This window comes from Brassica napus, chromosome C9 (assembly GCF_020379485.1).
Source record: "Brassica napus cultivar Da-Ae chromosome C9, Da-Ae, whole genome shotgun sequence".
Lineage (NCBI taxonomy): Eukaryota > Viridiplantae > Streptophyta > Magnoliopsida > Brassicales > Brassicaceae > Brassica > Brassica napus.
In genome coordinates this window covers 61923658-61946801 of record NC_063452.1, presented here as the reverse complement: position 1 = coordinate 61946801, position 23144 = coordinate 61923658, and the positions used below count along the sequence as shown (strand labels likewise).

The 23144-nt window shown below is 33.0% G+C and overlaps 1 protein-coding gene and 1 pseudogene across 1 annotated transcript; both read right to left on the bottom strand.

Moving 5' to 3' along the window:
• Positions 1 to 2514: 2514 nt before the first annotated feature.
• Positions 2515 to 4145, bottom strand: LOC106448296 (annotated as a pseudogene).
• Positions 4146 to 17982: 13837 nt separating this feature from the next.
• LOC106446089 (embryo-specific protein ATS3) lies at positions 17983 to 19282 on the bottom strand. Its single transcript, XM_013887764.3, is given in 3 exon segments — positions 17983 to 18585; positions 18839 to 18949; positions 19052 to 19282. Coding segments are annotated over 3 exon segments (759 nt in total). The 5' UTR covers positions 19268 to 19282; the 3' UTR covers positions 17983 to 18153.
• Positions 19283 to 23144: the final 3862 nt, after the last annotated feature.

Sequence of the window (23144 nt, the reverse complement as noted above, 5' to 3'; positions counted from 1 at the left end):
AATTGAAGAAATACCATTGTATCTTTTTGAGGGTTTCTAAAATAGTGGAAAAGAGGTTTTAATTTAGAGAAACTCTTTGTCGAAGTTAATATAGTTGTTTTGGACAATTTTAGTAATCGCTACTATTATCAATTGCTTTTTTTTGTATTTATGTTATAATGAATTATTATGGGTACTTTATGTATTGTTAAATAATTAATTACGTTGAAAGGCTGATTGAAGAAATAAATTTCTTGGCCTTTCTTTGTTTCTTTTATTTGATGTTTTTGGTTATATTTTCTTATATATTACGTAATTAATCGTTAGATTTCATTATATTATTTTGTTTACAATATTTTTGTCTTTTGAAAGATTTGGTTTTGTATTGTGTTATTTATATGATTGTTCTTTTGTATAATTTTCATTATTTTCTATTGAATTTGTTTAATGTAAAATGAATTCATTGCAATCGACGAAATTTTATAATATTGAAATCATTTGAATGGGCTATGTTGTTTTTATTATGGTGATTAAAATTTTTAGTCTTTTATTTTATTTTAGGTCATCTAATTTCAGTTCTACTTTTATATGTTACTTGTCAGATTTTTATATTAGTATCATGTTCATATTGTGCAATTTTGTATATTTTTATTACTATATTGGTACTAAAACTATAATTGTTTATTTTGTTTTACTACGAAGATTTAAAAAAAAAATTATTTTCTTAAATAATAACATTAGATAACTTGATATATTACGAAAATATTTTTGTTTGTAATAGTAGATGGCAATTATTTTTACAAATCATATATATTCTACTATATATTATTTAGTAAAACTTGAAACATTTAATTTATTTTAAATTATACGTAGCATTAACTTTCACTAATTTATTACAACATTTTCACTATTTGTTTTATTATATTCCTTATATATCATATATTTGTTTCACTAATAAAATTGGAAAATATAATTGTTTTACTTAATTTTTAATACTTTTCCTACTTGGATAATAAATAGAATAGTTTTATTAGGGTTAATACATAAAACATTGGTTATTTCTATTGTTTGCTTAGATATTTTAAAATTGATGATATGGAAAATAGCCGATTTATTATGACTAAATTTACTTTTAATTATTTGTATAACATGGAAAGCTCTATTGATTGTTACTAATTACAAATATACATGTATGTTTGAATTATTATATGTTATTACATTTGAAAACCAAGTATCATGTTATCTGAAACAATTGTGATTTTCAGATAAATAAATTATAAAATTTAAAATTTCTATTTTATTATATTAATTTACTTATTATATATTAAGCATCTATTACATTTTGTCATTAATTTTAGATATTTTTATTTATTAAATATTCTGATTTTGATTAGAAGTAATTACTTACATATATACAGTGCTAACAGTATCATTATAAATTTAGATTAAATAATATTAATCATCAAATTCTTCATTCTAGATAGAAGTTTTTACAAAATTATATAGTGGTAGTAGTATAACTATATTTATTAATCCTTATCTATAATAACATGCTGTTTTTTTTGTTTATGATATAAAAATAGTAAATAATTTTTGGATTGTTTTCAATTGCTTCAATGCATCTAAATTACAATTTAAAAATGATGATAAATAACATATCATATTTATTGGAAGGCAATTTTTTTGCATATATATGTTGATAATAATATTGATTATCGAATTTATCTTTAAAAAAAAATCAAACTCTTGAAAATATTAAAAATATAAATATATTCGTATAACTAATTTCATTAATTTTAATATTTGTTAAAAACTATATTAAAATAATCATTTATAATTTTAAAATTTACAATTGGTCTGAATTAAAAATGTACAATTGTTTAGTAAAAGCATTTATACACTATCTAATGTTCTGTTAATATATTTGGTCTAAATAATAAGAGTGGATTTTTTATAATTTTCTTAAAATTGTGATGATGTGTCAGTTTATGGTGTTTCACTTATATAGTCTCATAAGAAGCGAGTTTGTTTTTTTAATCTACATTTGTATTTATAATTTTATGACATTTTCAAGTAGTATATAAATTTTAGATATAAATTATGAAATCTAATAATGCTTATGAGAAACGTAAATACGTTAACTTCTAATCTCATTGTTTCCTCTTTATCATTCATAGTGTGTAACTACAGAAAAATTAGTATGATATTAATTCAGACTAACGGAATGATTGGTTGGGGCTGTAGATGCTCTGGACAGCCAAAATTTAGTCTACAACTATATATGTCAACCAATCGAGCTTTGCTTTCCTTAAAAAACTCACAGCAAAAAAATCTCTGCAAAATCAAAATATGGTTGTAGACAGCTTTATTTCTAGAGCAAAAAATTAGTGCTTTAGAAATCTACAGCAAGGAAAACTACAGCAAATAAATCTACAGATTAAATTCTACAACAAAAAATATAAAGCTACAGCACTTACCACTCATCCCCTAAAGCAGTTAAGAACTCAGAAAACTCAACTTTAAATAAACATGGATTCAACGTCTTTTACTCTTGGACTTGGTGGCTCGATTTCTCGCGGATGCATCTGGTGGCTTCCATATGATGTCATCCAGCGTGATACACAATGTCTTGTAGAGCTGTAAAACATCGTTGACTAAAAAAAGCTGTAAAACATAAAAAGATCTAGTTTTACTACTATTCTGAAATTTGTCACACAAAGCTCAAAGGTGACCCTAACGGTTTTCGTTCTTCTGTTACAAACCTTGAGGTATTATTCTGCATCTATTGCTGCATTTTGCTTGTTTACCATGATAAATGTTGGTGAAACTTTGAAGACCTTCAGGTTTTAAAATGATTAGTGAGACATGTAGAGACCAAAGCAGAAAAACATCGACTGATTTGGAGGGATGTGAGACTGTGAGAGTAGGTGAATGCTGAGAAGCTTACTTCTAAGATGACATAGAACTGAGACGACTTATTTGCAGATAATCCTTCTACTATCATCTGGAAGTGAAATGGGGTTAACATCAGTTAGGTTCTTGATGAACTGAACGTTAAGATATGAAATGAATTATGCAATACTCAAGAGTTACTAAACTAAAGATCAACATCACCAATGAAGCAATTGCAATAGATGAGAATGCCTAACAGACTCTTACTCTAATTTCTTACTTTATAATTTTGAATGTGCTTCTTAAAGCCCCCATGGACTGTGACACAACGCCCATGCTTGAAAGAACTACGTTTGCTGGCTTGTTTGAGATGAATCTGGTATGATGCTTCATGTAGTCCTATCAATACACTTCAAAATTAATTCAATCATTGTATAACATAGTGAAATGATAAAAACAACTGAAGTTCGAGAAATGCACACAACGGGTCATGCCGGTATTGTTACCTTTCCACGGTCAAAAAGAGTTGGTTCAGGATTTGAGATAGAATAATTAGGTCAAATGCATTTAAAAGACAGTGGATCCGTGTCTCATGTTCCATCATGTGCATCTTTTTGTTCCTGAAATGTATTATGTCACATAGACCATTATATACACAATGGCAACCAGCAAACAAATGGGGGACAAAGAGTTGTGCGGAGACAATCCTACCTCAGAATCATCAACATCAGCGTATAGATAATCCAGGTTTACTTGTTCGTGATGGAAAGAGTGTATTCGACAGTATATAAAAATGATATGATCGGTCAACTATTGTAGAGTTTATAGATTCTTTCGAGCTGCTGTTCTTTAAACATGCAATACATCTCAAAAACACCAGCTGTGAATCAAAGAGATTTAAGCAAAGATTTCTGTAAGGGAATCAAAACTTACAGTTTCAGGATTTGGAACCAAAAATTCTACTGAAGCTCTGATTGCACCGAGTCATATCAAACCGCTAACGGCGAACATTTTTGAACCCGCCTTGAGCCGGTGTCTGCAGGTGGCGAGACGGTACGGTGGCTGGCATGAGAGTCTACTGAAACACATGTGACAAAGAAAGCAAAATCAACAAACGGTTTCAAAATTTCTCATTCAAAAGAGTTTCTATAAAGATCTTAATACAAAATTTTGATGATTATGAGTTATACACCGGAGGAGTTTAAAACTGCTATGAACATGACTGTCAAGAACGGAATAACATTTGCATCAAGGAGGAGTATGTCCACATCCATCAGCTCACCACCGTTTCACGTTTCTCCTTCCCAGAATCTGAGCAGTCACACCTCAATGGTGGAGGAACAGAGGCCAGGCTTCAAAACAGTAAGAAGAACATATGATTTAGCCATTACACTGCATATAAGTTTTTTGGCATTACACGAATGGAGAATGATGATGTTCAAGGCTACAAGGCTTACCCCTTTTATAGCTACAGAAGATAGACTTCTTAGAAACTGTAATCTACACGATCTAACTACTCGAACCCTGTCCCTACCTAACTTTAATGATACTGAAAAATGGAGAGTAATAATATTGATGTATCGAATCCTTTAATATTAAAACGAATATAGAGTCATCGATTTTTTCCTGACAAAAACAAATATCTCTGTGTGATTATTACATGTTATTGATACATGCCAGAATGAATTGTATCATATCATTTGAGTTTTTTCATTAAAACGGTCTCTTCTCGTATTACAGTACGAGCTCCAGTGAGGAAAAGAGAGTTTGTTACGATCTAGAGAAAAATATAATGTATTTTCTTATCTGTATTTTACACCGTATACATGTATTTATACTCCTTTCTATACCGGTTTACTTAACATACTATCGGTTCAATCACTACAAACGGTTTAATCCCTATGAACTCTAATACCCTCCCCTCAAGATGGAAGACACAAACTGTGGAGTCCAATCTTGCCAATCAAACTCTTGAACAAAGCAGGTTGAACAGCCTTAGTAAGTATATCGGCAAGCTGTAGTTCGGAGCGAACATGAAGAGTCTTCAAGAAGCCACTTTGTAAACGTTCCCGAACAACATGACAATCAATCTCCACATGTTTCGTACGCTCATGATAAACGGGATTAGAAGCAATGTACAGAGCAGATTGATTGTCACAAAAGAGTGTTGCTGGAGCAACGGGAGAGCGGTGCATTTCTTGTAACAATGTCATCAGCCAAATAAGTTCACACGTCGCATCTGCCATAGCACGATACTCTGCCTCTGAGCTGCTGCGTGAGACAGTTTGCTGCTTCTTGGAACGCCAAGATATCAGAGATTCTCCCAAGAAGACACAATAGCCGGTGATAGACTGTCGTGAATCAGGACATGCTGCCCAATCAGCATCAGAATAAGTTGTAAGCTTCAGAGTAGAAGAGGCAGAATAGAACAATCCCTGGCTTGGATCACCCTTCAAATAACGTAGAACACGATAGGCTGCATTAAGATGTGAATCAGTAGGAGCTGACATGTACTGGCTCAGCTTGTGAACGGCATAGGTGATGTCAGGTCGCGTATGGGTTAAGTATAACAACCGCCCAACAATGCGTCAGTACACTGAAGCATCAGAGAGTAAGATTCCTGAAGTTGCAGACATCTTAAGGTTGGGTTCCATCGGAACAGATAGAGGCTTACACCCCAAGAGACCAGCCTCTTCCAGAAGTTCCAGTGTGTACTTGCGCTGATTCAACGAGATGCCAGTCACATTACGTGCAATCTCAAAGCCCAAGAAATATTTCGCAGGACCAAGATCACGTAGTTTGAAAGCTGCCTTCAACACAGCTTTAAACTTATCCACATCTGAAACATCATTCCCCACAATGAGAATATCATCGACATAGACAAGAACAGCCAAGAAGACGTTGTCGACATATCTGATAAAAAGGGAATGATCAGAATGCGTCTGAGTAAACCCATCACCGAGAATCACAGTGGACAATTTCTGATTCCACTGACGGGAAGCTTGCTTAAGACCATATAGAGACTTATGAAGCTTACACACTGAGTTAGGGGGACACTTCTTGCTAGTGATTTCTTCATAACCATCAGGGAGACGCATGTAAATTTCTTCATCAAGGTCACCGTTGAGAAAGGCATTGCTGATATCTAACTGTGAAATGGACCAATCTTTAGCTGCAGCAATACTCAGAAGAAGACGTAGAGTGCCAATCTTAGCAACAGGCGAGAATGTATCCAAGTAGTCTAAGCCCTCCAACTGTGTGTAGCCTTTTGCTACCAGACGAGATTTGTGTCTCTCAATAGTCCCATCAGGATTGTACTTGATGGTATGAATCCATTTACAACCCACTGGGTGTTTGCCTTGAGGTAGTTGACAGACTGTCCAAGTTCCCGTATCCTCAAGTGAACCCATCTCAGATTTCATGGCAAGCTTGAACTCTTTAGATAAAACAGCTTCCGCATAGGTTTTAGGTAGTTTATTTGTGGTAATGGATAGAACAAACTGTTTATGGTCTGGGTCAAGCTTGTCATAGCAAAGAAAGGATGAAATGGGATAAGAAGTTGTATGGGTAGGATGGGTAGGTGGGTCAGAAGAATGATTTAACAGATAACAATGGTACTTATCAAGATATGTTGGTGCCTTAGTCTGCCTCTTAGTCCTTGTGTTATTACTAGATACTCCTGATGGTTCAATAGGAACAGAGACAGTACTAGGAATAGATGATGTGCTAGAATGAGACGTGTTAGGCATAGAATCAGTAGACAGAGAAGGCACAGCAGCATCAGAGACATGTGTGTTAGGAGACTTAGAAAGAGAAACAGGTGAAACATCATCATGACTAGCAGGAGCAGGAAACATTGAAGAATTCAAGTCTGGTCCTAAATCAAAGAAAGCAGGAAAAGAAGAATCCGGAACAGGCAAAGGAAGAACATCCTGATCAAACAAACTGCTTTCACGATGCAAAGATGAAGATGCATCAGCAAAAGGAAATTCCGATTCATGAAACACAACATTACGAGATATGACTATGTTGTTCGTTGTTGTATCTAAAATTTTATAGCCTTTGTACCCATGGGGATAACCTAAGAAAACACCTGATATGGCACAAGGACTATACTTATCTCTATCTTTCTGTAATGTAGAGTAGTAACATAAGCAACCAAAAACGCGAAGATGATCATATGAAGGAACGTTTTGTGTCAAAAGTTCAAATGGAGATTTGTTATCTAAAAGAGGAGAAGGAGTTCTATTTATTAGGTATATAGCAGTTTGAATACAGTCACCCCAGTAGATTAAAGGAACTCTAGACTGAAATAAAAGAGCTCTAGCAACATTTAGAATATGTTGATGTTTCCTTTCCACCACAGAGTTTTGTTGTGGTGTATAAGGGCATGAAAAATAATGTTCAATGCCATGTTCTTTTAACAGAGAGGTAAATGCTAATTCAGGAGCATTATCTGAACGAATTGCTTTGACCTTGCATTTATACTGAGTTTGAATGTATTTTAAGAAGTCAGGAAACACAACAGCAACACAACTTTTATTTTTGAGTAGATAAATCCAAGTTACTCTAGTGCAATCATCAACTAGTGTAAAGAAATATCTATAACCATCATGTGTTGCTGTGTGAAAAGGACCCCATACATCAATATGAATCAAATCAAATGGAAGTTTGGAAAGATGAGGGTTTGATGGAAAAGACATGCGTTTTTGTTTAGCTAAGGGACAAATTTTACAATGACTATCATTTTTACAAGAAGACAAATGAAGAGTCTTGGAAAGAGCTTGTATTTTGCTGAAAGACGGATGACCCAAACGCTGATGCCAAACTTCAGAAGAAATACTCAAAACCGAAAGAGCTGTAATAGGCGTTGAAGAAGAAACATTTCGAGAAGGATGAGAAGCGTCCAGGACATAAAGATTGCGTTGGAGGTTACCCTTCCCAATCATGAAGTCCTGAATAAGCTCCTGGTTTTAAAAAGGATTTTCAGGAAAAATGTAACATGAGTCAGAAGAAAATAGAACCGCCATATTGCTATTTCGAGTTAAAGCACTGATACTTAAAAGATGAAACTTGAATGTTGGAATGTATAAAACATCAAAAAGAGTGAGCTTGGAAGAAACAATGATAGTGCCAGAGACAGTGACATGAATCCTAGAACCATCAGGGAGTATCACAAAAGTATCACTAATTGTTTTAGTGTTTTGAAACAAGGCTAAGTCAGCACAGACATGACAACTAGCACCAGTATCGATAATCCAAGCAGCATTGATAAAAGTAAGGCCATTCTCAATTCCCGCGGAAATGAAATGAGAAGAATCAGAGGTACCTGAAGGGGGTGTGTCAGAGTATGTTTGAGCAATGAGATGAGGTTGAGGTTTAGGTGTGGAAGCTGTTCCATCAGAGAGACAAATAGTGCTTCCAGCAATCTGAGGAAATTTGTCGTTGAGACTGGTAGCGTTCAACCCGTTGAGGAGTTGATGAACTTGAGCAGATGTAACTGTTCCCAGACAAACCCCTTGTTGATCATGCATAGAGATACCACCAGAGTCTTGAACAATCAAGTTAGCAACATTCTCCTTGTGAGGAGGCCAGTTCTGAGTAGGTTTCGAAGATTGAGCATGTCCTCTGTAGTTGTTCTGAGATTTATACCCTTGAGGATACCCGTGGAGTTTATAACATCGTTGGATGGTATGACCAGCTATACCACAGTGGGAGCAGATGGGACGATTCTTATTCTTGGCATATCCATTATTATACGCAGCCACAATAAAATCATCAGGTGAAGCAGTTTGAGAGATGTTGAATGCAACAGCACTTGTGCTCTTCATGGACCTCTGTCGTTCTTCTTAAGAGACGAGGTTAAAGACCTTAGAAATGTTTGGTCTTGGCTCCATCATGAGAATCTGTCCTCTTGTTGCTGTGAAAGATTCATTCAGCCCAGTCAAGAACTTCAGAATCTTGTCTTGTTCGTCTCGTTGCACAATCCTCTTGAGACTGGAACAATCAGGCCGATTACAGCAACACGTATAAGGGCTCTCATGATTCTTGAGTTATTCCCACAACTGCTTCAACTTCGTATAGTAATCACTCACACTATGTGAGCCTTGAACCTCAGCAAAAATCTGTTGTTTAATCTCAGCATTACGCGGTCCATCACTATGCTTGAATTGGTCATGAATATCTAACCACATCTGTCGAGCAGTATCCAAGTACATAATACTCTTGGCAATCAATTTCTCCACAGCATTCACAATCCAGGTACACACAATATTATTGCATTTTGACCACGACGCAAAATCCGGATGATCATCAAGCAATTCCGGATAAGTGCCATCAACAAACACAGCTTTATTTCGAGCACCTAACGCCATCAACATAGAGCGACGCCAAGTATTGAAATTACCCAAACCAGCAAGCTTCTCAGAGACAAGCGAAATACCAGCATGATCAGCACTATGAACGTAGAGAGGATTCGAATTCGGATCCTGAATAGTAGCCGTGTCCACTCGAGGAGCTGACGGATGTTGAGCCGAAGTTGGCGTCGAGTTGTTGTTGACAGCATTGGCGTAAGAGAGAGGGATTCTTCAATCTTAAGACGAAGCGAAAATCAAGAATCAAAGAATCAACGAACAGAGAAGACGAGTCTTCCACCAAAAGACGATCAGGAACACGAAGATCGTGAAATCAACAGGTAGATAACCAACGAGAGAAGATGATAGATTGCAAACAGATAATCGACGAGAGAATCAGTGAAGACGATGACGGAGAACGAGAGACTCATCACGGCGGAGCTCAAAAAGATCGCATCGGAAGAAGATCGGAGCTCGAATCAGAGAAAGAACGAAGCAGGAGACGAAGATCTCACGGCTCTAATACCATATTACAGTACGAGCTCCAGTGAGGAAGAGAGAGTTTGTTACGATCGAGAGAAAAATATATTGTATTTTCTTATCTATATTTTACACCGTATACATGTATTTATACTCCTTTCTATACCAGTTTACTTAACATACTACCGATTCAATCACTACAAACGGTTTAATCCCTATGAAATCTAATATGTCGTTTCCGAAGAAGATCGTACAAAAACCGGAAACTTAAAAGCTATATTCCAAAACACATTTTCCCGTATACTTTCTTTTTTGCCTCTACGGAGAACCCAATTATGTCGAAATATTTTCACAACAGAAAATTTCTTATGGAATTAAGAGAAAACGCTTCAGAATAACTAAGAGTCGTGTACTGAGAATTTTATTAAACTGATGATTTTAAACAATTTTTTCAAATCAAGTATTATTGAATGTGGAGTTTATGTGAAATCATTTAAAATCATTTTTAATCTCCTATTATTCAATTAACAAGTTATAAAACCTAAATCAAATCTAGTGTTATTCAAAGTTGAACAATATTTTAAAAGAAAATTTTGGAATGAACTTTAAGATCCTTTGTATCATTTTCTTAGTTAAAAACTATCTCCATAGAATACCACGTCTATAGATGGTATTTGCAAAAACCTAATAAAATTTTCTAAGAAATGTAACATACATAAACATTTTCATTGGATTTTTCAATAGAATTACCACTTCAAATTAACGAAAGTTTCATTTGATTTCTTGAGGTTCCAATGATTAATTGACATGTAGAATATTGTAATTAAGTTTTCATCAATGATGGTGTGAGAAAAACCAGAAATAAAATTTACAGTGCTTCAAAGATTTATGATCGTCATCTTGATGTCAAGGAGCTCTACAATCAAGTAAGAGATGTAAAAGTCTCAGGGTCAACTCTGAAGGATATGATCAACCCATGAATTTGGTTATCAGAGAAATAATATCACAATTCAAAATTGTTACGGATATGCTGAAAATCTGGATGGGCATAAATGGCTAAGAGAAACATAATCGTGTCTCATATGCCTATAAAAACTTAAGGAATAAATTACTGAAGATATTTTTGGACGTCATGAGAACACTAACAGAGATGTTGCAACTGTTGTTTCTGTTACTGCGACCATTGAGGGAAAGATGTGGGATGTGTTAGACGATTTGTCATCATCACTATTGGATTTAGGATTAGTTTAATAAATTAGCTTGCTGCGACTGGTTATTGAATCTTAAGACGTGATTCATTTGATGTGTGATGGGCTTTAACATGTAAATTAATTCTGTTATTTTTTTCTTAAGACAGTGGTTCGCTTACAAGAAAATGATCTTCAAGCTAGATACAAGTCAAGCAATCTCTTGCACAACACACATTATTCATGCCCCTCATGATCACAATCACAGCTTTAGAACAGGTACAGTCCACTTTGGGATGGGAATTTTATAGAGCTTACTCTGGACACACGGCTTCAATGTTTTGGTGGCGTTGCAAATGACAAGTTTTTGGACATTTTACAGAATAGATACTTGCTGACTTTGGTTACATCAACGAAATATTGCTATGAATGTATAATCAGTTTTGTAAGAAGATGAAGAGTAGAGAGAAAAAAAAACTTAAAGAGCCTTTGTCTTCAAAAGTTATGATGTGAAGTTTTCCCAAAAGAAAAAGTTATGACGTCGAAAGAAAAATATTGGACTTACAAAAAATGATGAGTTTAAAGGTAATTAATTATCTTGTTGTGTATACAAATATCAAATCACCTAAAATACTCCGACATTTAGAAATACATTCTACTAGAATCATCAGTATTTACGTTTTCTTCTGTTGAGTTTCATTAAAATCAACCAAACTTCTTCCATGCCCACCTAAATATAAAATCCTCTAGAGTCTTCTAAAATATTCAGTCCAATACACCCCTCTAAATACTTATAAAGTATTTTTTAATATTTAATATATTTATTTACTCATTTATTCCAAGACACTACTTTATATATGTAATCAATAAATATTAAATAATGTAAAAATGCACTAAAATTTGATCAAAACATCATAGGTCCAAAAAAGAACGTCCAACCAACAAAACTATTTATTGGAGATATATCAGGGAACTATATATATATTTTACATACCAACTATTACGTACCATTGAAATTTGATTATGAAGTTAATGAAACCCAAACAAAAAAATAATAGGGAAAATTGCCAAAACGGAACATAAAAACAACGTAGTTGTCCCTATGGTATAAAACCATATTTGTCCATTTATTCTCCCTTTTACCTTTTCCATTTCTGAAATTTAATGAAATAAATAGTTTTATGAATCCAAAAAATATTAAAAATATAAACAATTAATAAAACACCTATATACACAAACACATATTTTTTTTGGTTAAAAAACTTGATAAATAAAATTTTAAAATTACGTTCCACTAAAAGTAGAGTTCATCTTCTACAGAAAATGAGTTAGTAGAAAACGAATTCCAGAATAAACAAGTCCATCTACTTTTTTTAGAAGAAACAATCTAAAAATGATTAAAATTCTAAATATGGAGAATGCGAATTCTACTAATTGTAAATATCGCTACTTTTCTTTTGAATTCAGTTTCTACTTTTATGAAGTATTCTAAAATTCCGGGTATGCGAAATCTAAACTTAACACAAACGTCTACAAAAAGTAGAAATTGTATTCAGAATTTTTTTCATGGTTCTACACAGTGTGGAATGTGTCTTCTACGGATAAAAAACTAGTTTTTCCGAAAATTAAGGAAGTTTCAGTTAAGAAAATATTCTAAAAATATTCTAATTTCCTAAAACGTGTCCCGATCGATTTTCTTTGTCAAAATATAAAAAATAAACGATTTTGGCTTTTCTTCTTCATCAATCTATGATTTTTCTATAGTTTGTCTTGTGATTTTCAAAAACTCTTGTTTTATGATGCATATTTATACAATATGTGGTGTTTGGGAATTTAGTGTAAGCACATGATGGGTTTTTTTTGGCTGATGATAATTGGGGTAGACTACTGTTATTGGAATCAAGCTCTACCTTAGAGGATTTTAAAAGAATAGTTTTGAAGGATTTTAGAAACCAAATGCAATTAGGTTACGGGATCTTTTTGATCTGTGTCGTGTGTTCTTTTTAAAAAAAATTGTTTTTACATTTTTTTTTCTTTCTAAAACATTATGGGATTACCTTATTATTTTTATCTTTTTCCATTAATTTTTTTTAAAATAGTTAATTTATGTTTAATTTGATTAAGGAAAGATTAGTTTTAGGATTATAAAAAATATTATAATATAGGGACAACTTAATGATGGTTTTATACCATATGGACAACTATATTGTTTTTTTGTTCCGTTTTGGTAATTTTCTCATAATAATATAAATTTTATTATGATAAAGATTAGATGATTCAGATATATATCATAAGATTTTCTTTTTTTAACGAAAATATATCATAAGATTTATAAGTCATATTCATGAGTGAGATAAGCCTTGTGTAGGTAGTAGGTACATACAATCGACAACCATTCATATTTAACATTTAAAACTCTCTAGTTGACTAAAATTAAACATTTGGTTACTCTTACTAACAAAAATCATTCGTGTATACATTCAGTTTCACAGACGACATAATCATATGTTGTTACGCGTAGTACGTAATCATATGTATAGTGAACTATATTATACGCGTATCTTCTCGTCAAACTAAATGACTTTATTACTTGAGCATTGAAATGACGTAAGCACGTCTCATTGGCTAAACAACAAAATCGTTCCAAATGCAATAAAACATGGTGATGCAGTCTCGTCACAATCAAATGTTTTAAATCTGGTGAATTTGACGTTAGGTAATTGTAAACTTGAAGATGATACTGTAAACTCTCAGCTAGGCCTGGACACGGATCGAATATCCGGGTTTCTGAAGGTATTTGTGATTTGCTTCGTATGTCACGGATATCTAATTTTTGGTTTTGCTTTGCATCAATATGGATATTTAGAAAAACGGATATCCGGAAAATAAATAGATATTTGCGGGTATTTACGAATACTTACGGATATTTCATATGTTTTGATTAATACAAATAATCTTAAAATTTTGATACAAATTTGTTTTGTAAAATATTTTTTGCATGATATATATGATAAAAATTAAAAGAAGTAGTGAATCTACATATTTTGTAAAAAAATTTGAACTTAGTTAACAATTATAATAACACAAACTTAAGAAAAAATTATAATTATCATAAATGTGTTCTCTTCCTTTTATGTAATACTTTTATATAAGTAATGATGTGAATAAAATTTATCAAATCATATGTTAGAATAATAATTATATAATTTTATACATTAAAGACTTTAAATATAATCAAGATATACATGTATTTATATATTGCCGGATCGGATCGGATATCCGTTTCCCAAAATTTTAATATTTGTGATTTGCTTCGATTTTAACGGATATTGATTTTTAGTATTTGCTTTGATTCGAAAATTTACGGATATCCGGAATTTTCGGATCGAATCGAAACGAATAACGAATCGAATCAAATTTAACAGATAAAATGTCTACTCTTACTCTCAACTTCTGTTCTTATATACAAAGGCATAAGCAGACTTCCAAAACATAAACTAGGAAATATAACATAAGATGATGACGAGTTAGCAAGGTAATTGTAAACTAGGATTCCTCTTTTTAATAGTAATAATATATATATATATATATATATATATATATATATATATATATATTTAGTGGCGGAGTCCAAAATTCTTTGTATTGGAAACAATAATTTTTTTACGCGGTGAAAAATTATTTTTTAATGAAGTCGAAATAAACATATTTAAACAAAAACAAATAAATTTTTTAAAATAGTGGAGTTAGTTGACCCCACTCTTCATACATTCACTCCGCCCTTGTATATATATATACTGTATATATCACTGTATATATTACAAATTATCACAGCAGCAAAAAAAACTCTTAAAATAAATAGTTCAAGTAGTGTAGCTATATGGCTAAGGGCATCTCCAATGGGACACAAAAATTTTTTCTATATTTCACACTAAAATAGAGTAACTCTATTATAGAGTTGAATTTGCTCCAATGGTTCACTATATACTAGAGTTACTCTATAATAGAGTGAAATATAGAGTAATGTTGTTTTTTCACTCTATATTTAGAGTAAAAAAACAACATTAGTGTATATTTCACTCTATTATAGAGTAATTCTATTAGACCATCTCCAATGGTTTACTCTATTTTTTCTTCTAAAATAGAGTAACTCTATAATAGAGTTGGATGTTGCTCCAATAGTACTCTATTTTAGAGTGATGAACAAAAAAAAAATTACTCTATATATAGAGTAAAAAATAGGTTTACACTATTATAGAGTAGAAAATATAGTATTATTGGTTCATTTTTACTATAAACTCTATTTTATAGGAAAAATAGAATGGGGTTGGAGATGCCCTTATAGAGTAAACTATTGGAGCAAATTCAACTCTATAATAGAGTTACTCTATTTTAGAGTGAAATATATAGTAAATTTTTGTGTACCATAGGAGATGGTCTAATCACCAACATAATTATTGTTGTTGTGAGAATATAAAGCTCTAACGTCAAAAATTTCAATAGGACATAAACAATATATAAAGGGTTAATGCTAATTTCACTCACTAATTGGTTTTACATTGAAAACTCATAATAAACTCGAATTACTATTGTATCATAGCCCGAACACATACTATCGAACTGAATCAAAATCGATCCGACTATCGAAAGATGTCCGATTGATCCTAAATCGACTTGACTCTATTGGCATGGCGGTCTGACTGAAGCGAATTCTAGACTAAAATACTGTGAGATTAATGGTCAAAAAACTATTATCACGAAAGAGGATGTGAGAATATAAAGCTCAAAATCAAAAGTTTCAGTGAAACGTGAATAATATGTAAAAAGTTACGGCCAGTTCACTTATCACTAATTAATTTTAAATTGAAAGTTAGTAATAATTTCAAATTAACATCATCTAAATGTATGACTTTATGACTCTTACTAGCCAATCATAACATAAATATCAAACAGATTTTAACCCGTGTGCATACAGATGACAACCGAATACTATCTTAGATCACTGAAGCTATTCTTCTTATTTTAATTAATACTTAATACATATTCTCTCCGTTTCTTTTTGTAAGATGTTTTGGAGAATATTTTTGTTTCAATTTGTATTATGTTTCAAAATTTTCTAGATAAAATTATTATAAAAATCAATTAAAATATTAAAAATTAATATGTGGCTTTTTGTTTTTGTTCTAAATAGCAATGATTAATTGATTTTGGTTATTTTTTTATTGTAATCAAGTGTTTTTAACAAAAAGTATGTTTTTCTAATTTGTGTGTTACTAAAATATCTTACAGAAGAAAAAAACAAAGGAGTAATACATATGTTCATCTTCGTGTACCTTTCTCTCTTTATTTTTCATTTGTCACCTTTGTAAGTACTTTATAAATAACGCTTTATATAAAAAATAAAAAATAAATAACGTGTATTTTTCCTTAATTTAACGTTATGTTTACGTAAGATGACATGTCATATTGTTTATAACTCGGGTCGTCGTTTTGATTTCCCTCGTCTTTGTCTTCAGCGAAAAACTAAAAACGTAATCTCTGGCCATTACATTTTAGTTTCAAAAAAAGAAAAACTAAAATGTAATGGCCAGAGATTACGTCGAGCAAAGGGTTTTTACATATTTATTTATAATGATTTCTTGAATCTCGATCCATCAGATTCTATAGATACGTGCGACTTGGATTGCTCTGATTCCAAAATTTTAATATTTTGTCTTATTATAATTTGTGGCGGTAAATTCATCTGCTATTTTGTTTGGATCGTTATAGCAAAACAACTCATCTAGTTTTTATTCGATTTTTTGTTTGTTTTGTGTTTCCTACGAAGTAACTTTACACACATTGAAATAGCACTTGAGGTTCATATCAACTGTGATTTTTTTACTTTGTTTCTTAACGGGCCTTACTACTGGGCTTTTAAATAAGTAGTTTCAATTTAACCTATTAGCCTTTCAAATTCCATGGGTCTTTTGTATTTTTCTCATGGCTCTCTATTGTACAACAGGATAGAGTCAGTTGATCGGAACTGAATCAAAGGATCCAAAGATCTCCCTAGTGTTTTCAGTGAGTTTGCAGCTTGATCATTGTTACCCAACAAGATGAAGAATAACGACAAAATTGTTATAGTCACAAACCGAATCAAGTAAACCAGTGCCTACATATGCAATTATGCAAACCTACGCAATTAAGATTTACATGAACCAAGAGTACAAAGAGCTTATCCATATAAAATCTACGCATAACAAGTCTCACTCACTAACAAACATACGAGAGAAGAAGCAAATGCAAACAACAAAAGGTTCCAATACTGGGGATTTAAAGTGCATACGTAGTCTATAGGGAGCAAATAGCATCTTATCTATTCTTACTGTTTTTGAAAAATAGACGACTAATTTCAAGATTGTCTGTCAAAAAGTATGTTCATGCCAACAATTAGACGAGCTTTAGCTCTGTGGTATTTCCTCTCTTCACTCAGAACAGGGTTCATTTGCAGTACACTTTAATTTTTACAGCTATTACAATCTTATATTTATAATATCTTAATTTGTTCAATTTTACTTTTTAAAAAGATGAAAGCAGTTCGTATTTGGTCCCGATTTTAGTTCAAAGACACGTTTAAGCAGACAGTCCAAAACAAACAAAACAAAATTGTGTGAAGGGAAGAGTTGGACAAGTGAAAAGAGAGTAAAAGCAACATCAGTCGGCTACGCGGTGCCACTTCCACGAACTCTACCTACTTCCATGCATTCTACTTCTCACCAACACTTCAATATCTTATACGAAACATAAAGTCTTCTAATTTTTCGATGTAATAGAAGTCAAGTATACTATATATATATGCCTTGAGGTCTGTTGCCCACATTATGGAAATTTATTTTCTTGTCTCTCTTAATCAAATAAAACCTATTGGTTATTACCTTGTTTTTTATACACTTTATCAGCTCATGAATATATATACACATTCGATCTGTTTCATTTAATATATTATGGTAGTTATCTCTACAGTTTTTGACATGTAAATCCTTTTGGCCAATTCGATCTAGTATTAGAGAAACAACGACTTAAGATAAATTAACTGTGCATCAAAGTCAAGTATTAACAAAAGGTTTTATTTTAAAGAAAAACGAAACTAAGCACTTCACAATTTAGTTATGTTTTTACAACAACATTGAGGCTGAAACAAAACCACATAACAAACAAACACATTCGACGAAAAAAAAAGTCTCACGACGCTACATACGCAGAATGCTCATCAAGCAACCTTAACGCACCATTGCGGCGAACGCAACCGCAGTGGCAATGGCAAAAGCAAGAAAAGCGCTCTCGCCATCTCCACCACCCCGGGAAGCAGCAGACGGTCGTGGATGGGGAGGTGGCGGTAGCTTAGGTGTCTCAGGTGGGAACTCCGGTGGAAGCAACCCGGGAGACGATGGCGGGCCTGTGGTGTTGCAGTGGTTTTGGCCGTACCAAGTGTTTTTAGAGACGCTTTTGCTGAAATCGAATTTAACAGACTTGGAACCTTGTGCGTAGATCTCGATTGACTCCGGGACCCAACCGTCGGGTCCATCCCGGTTGATAGAAAGAGAGCATACAGGGCTAGTCAAACATTGACCTCGGACTTGGAATGTGTCAGTTGAACACTTCCCTAAACTCCCCGTTCCTTTTACCGATCCGCCTAGTCTCTCTGCATGCACCTATTAGCGCAAAACTACATATATTATGTATATAGCGATTACATGCAAATACATATTATATAGTTAATTAGAAGGATAAAATATATGGTCAATTGAACAAAAAAAATGGTAAAATGAACGATTCATCTACATTTTCTAATTAGTGGGATAAATAATTTCCCGTATCCTATTTGCCTTTAGCGATTAATTTCATGATAATTAACTTTTAGAGCCTTAAGTTGAAGTTTAAACAGGAGTTTGTCTCTAAACTAACCTGGTTGCCATCGGCATCACCAAAAGTGATGCTGATTTGATCTCTCGTTGACTCTGGAGAGAGGCAGCTCGTCATGACAACCACCGTATACGGACATGTTCCGGCCTCCATCTACAATAGATAGACAAAAAATATTCATGACAACCGCCGTAAACCGGTTCTTGATTTTTAGTACTAACCAGAGAAATTAAATAGATTACAAAAAGAGAGAACCTGAATAAGGCTGAGGTCGAAGGCATGCGTGGCGGAGATGATCAGAGCTAAGACGAGAAAGCAGGAAGAGAACAGGGAAGGGAGCTTCATTTCAAGCAAGAGATTGCGTCTGTAGTGATGAAAAGAAGAGAAGAGAGATGTAGAAAGAGGCTCTCAAGAAGGACTTGTATAAATTGCATGATGTTTGTTGTCATCGTCTGCTACTAATTTTCTCATGGACACTTGGCACAAGGAATCAACCTACTGAGTTCCAAACATACACTGATATGATAAACACGTCGCCGTTGATATTTTAACACAAATAGTAAAATACTAATACTATCCATCGTGGAAACATTTTTTGGTGCAAGGCAGTTTTTTTCTTCCAACAAAACCATGGGCCTTAAGCAATTGCTTTAGAGCTCTTGGGTTTACATTTAATTGTGTGGTGCCTATTGGGCCTATATTTGGGTCAGATGTAGGCTTTGTATAGTGTAACAAATCGGCAGCTCTTTCACATTTACCCCGCAGCAACTACGAGCATATTAGCAATTAAGAGATATGACGTTATGCGACACCCATTATTGCATCTGGTAAAGTTATGCTTCACAGCGTTTAACCCACATTCCACCACACGTTTTGGACCTGTCATATCTGTAAAATCCACCCTTGCCTTCTCTGATTGGCTCTTCACTCTAAACTTGAGCCACACTGCTATATACATAATAAACTCAGATAATGCTAACTGTTTTTAAAAATCAAATGGCGAATTATGATTTGTTTACTTAGTGCGAACTTTTTTTGTTACAGAAAACAATTGTAACAAAAAATTCAGCTAAACAAATTATAATTCACCAGAACTTGCCAACTATTCAATGTTTTTTTTTTTTTTTTTGTGAAACGCCAACTATTCAATGTTAAAATCAATACCACAAGCCGGATCACTGTCACTAACACCACACCTCATTTATTGTTATGATAAAATGACAATACAAACATTTCAAGGCTGAAAATGATAATAACTGAGTTGGTCTAGTTTAGGCTAGTCTTGAATGCGTGGAAAGTGGTCTTGATACATATTAGAACCATGCACCGTTCAAGTCTTTTTTTTTTTTTTTTTGTCACGGGCGGTCTCCGGAATCCCAGAGGACTCGAACCCAGGTGCCTTGAGATCCAGTTCACTCTAGTGTTACCACTAGGCTATTCTGTCCCGGCGCACCGTTCAAGTCTAAAAGCATAGAGTTGCGTATATAGCTGAACCTCCACGCGACCTAGATCATGTGGATATACGAGCCCTGTCTACAATATTTTTCTTTTGCCGTTCAAATAGTCACCCGATCTACTGATTTTACTGCAGCAGTTGAAATCTGGTCGTGGGGCCTGGTGGCCATGAATACATAAAGGAAATTAAGTGCATGTATATATGCAATCTGCAATTAGGCTTATCCAGCTTGGTTTGAAATTATGCACAGCAATCATGTTTTGTTAATTCAATATATTTTCAACTATGTAACGACGTTACCATGTAAACTTTAATATTTTAACTAATCTTTCGCATGTGCATGCTTTTATATTGCGGTCCGCAACTGAACTCAACGGATGCAAATGGTTTTGAATCAATATGAACAAAAGATAATGCATTTTCTCACCATGGCTTCAACTTCAAGGCCCAATGGTGAGGAGGTTTCAATCGGTTTCTTATAACAAGACGAGTCATGGTTAAACAAACCCATATATGGTGGGTAAGTAAACATGAGATTAGTTCTTAATAATGCAATGTAGTATGTTATGGTAAATATCTACGAATATTTACTCTTCTTTTTGGTTTACCCTTTAGAATAGACACTGATATCTAAAAGTTTGACCAGTAGTAGGTCGTACGAACTTAGAGGAATCAAGAACAGAACCATCGAGGAAGAAGGAAGATACGGTCGGTCCATATTAAGCTAAGAAGACCAAACATAACTCGATGCATCTTTTCTTCCTATTGCATACGTTACCATATAAATTTCATATTCAAAATTTTAAATTCATTTTTTTTCTTTTGGCTTTTTATGTCGAGGAGGAGAGATATGAGATATGGCACAAAAGGAAGGTGCCAAAACATTAGGGCAACCGAGAACCAACGATGACAAACATCGGTTTAATCAGACGGTTGGGGTTTAACCAATCTTTCTCTGATATCTTTTGGGCCCCTACGGCTCTGACTTGAACCTGATATGTCACTTCAGTAACTTTTTTAAAAAAAATGTGATGATGAATTTTTTTACATGTTAGCCTTGAGATAGACATACATTCATTTAACATGGATCAGTATAGTATTCCCGTAATTAGCTATCTCAATATTAGTATTATTAAAAAATTCAAATCCTTTGAGAAAGACGAAGATAGCTTCGACAGAGAAAGAGCAACAGCTTTATACGAGGCTATCCTATGATAGCTTTAGACACGATCTCTGCTCTTTTCTTTTAACATTAAGATTCTACAGTGTAACCACTAACCACTGTTCATTTTCTGATTATTTTATTTTTGTAATTTTATAATATCCCATTATATTAATCTTAGGGCATTACAATATATTTTCAGGTATTTTATGTTCGAGTTCAAATATTTTGGGTTGGGTTACGATATTTAAATTTTAAAGAAAAAATAAATAAATTATTCATTGTTTAATTTTTTTGTATTTAAAATATATTTTAACTTAACTGATTTTCTAATTTTTAAAAGACTAAACTATTAATAGGTTAGAAAGACACTAATTTAGTTGTTATTTTGAAATTTTAGATGCAACTTTTGTTAATGCAAGAAACAAGAGCTTGATATGTATTTTAATTGAGTAGCATATGATTTTGTCCATAATTATATGTATATTATCTAATTTTGAGCAATAAAGATCATTAATATAAATATTATGAATAAAATGAGAGAAATAAAGTAAAAATATAGGGTTAAGTATACTTATGTTTGGTTATTTTTGGATATCCATTCGGGTTCGGATATTACATGTTCTGATTCAGATATTACCCAAACTAATGAAATAAGTAATTTGTTTTGTTGTTCTTGAATTAGATAATTTTTAGACCGAGCTAGTGAATATATACTTGACAAACATTTATATTTCGAGTCTGCACTTACATTCTATAACAGTTTGATATATTAAATTTTAACACTAATCTGTTAATATAGTTTTTCGGTGATTTTTTTCAAAATTTTGATTCTTAGATATGTATCTGGAGTGAAACTAATATTTACAGATGTCTATTTTTTAAATTGACACTTATGTAATTCACCGAATTCGTATAAGAAGTTAAAAAAAGAAACTTAATTCATATCAATGAAACAAAGACAAAGACAAGAACGAAAGCATAATTTTATAGAGGTAGAAAATGAAATCACTTATTATGCAGATGCAATAGTAAACAAATCGTGAGCATAAAACCTAATCCATTTTCGTCTTTATAAAATCAATGTTGCATATTTAGTTTTGGTGATTTGTGTCAGCCGCAAAACTTAATTTCCTTTTGTAATACGTTAACTATTCAACAACGATGATATATTTAAGAAACCAATATTTGTATTCGTCATTATATAATCGATAAAAATTGTAATGTTGCAAAATGTTAAAACCGTTTAATAAATAAACATTATTATAATAACTCACGCTCCATGCATTATTATCTAATTACTTTTATTTATTGCAATCTACAGTTCCACCAAACTTATTCGACCTAGTAGTGCAAACAATGTAGGTCGACATCAAAATTAATCAAAGTAATTACAAATACAAAGACGTGACCAAAGGAGGAAACAAACTCAACTAAACCGGTCCAACCGGTTTTTTTTTTTTGGCTTCTTTCGAACCAATCATCATCAGAAAGCATTAACTCATCGTCACAAGAAAGAGCACGGTTTTATCCTCTACCTCGCGGTCCATGGTATGAGATTTCTCCACCGTTGGATCAGTTTACATAAACGCACGCACGCGCGCGTAAACGGGGTTTCTCTCCCTGCAAAGGAGTTTCTTTTCAACGGACTCTTAAAAAGACGTTTCTTTACATTGGAAAACGGCGTTTTTCTTCTGTAAACAGCCGTCGCCGTCAAATCATACGGAACC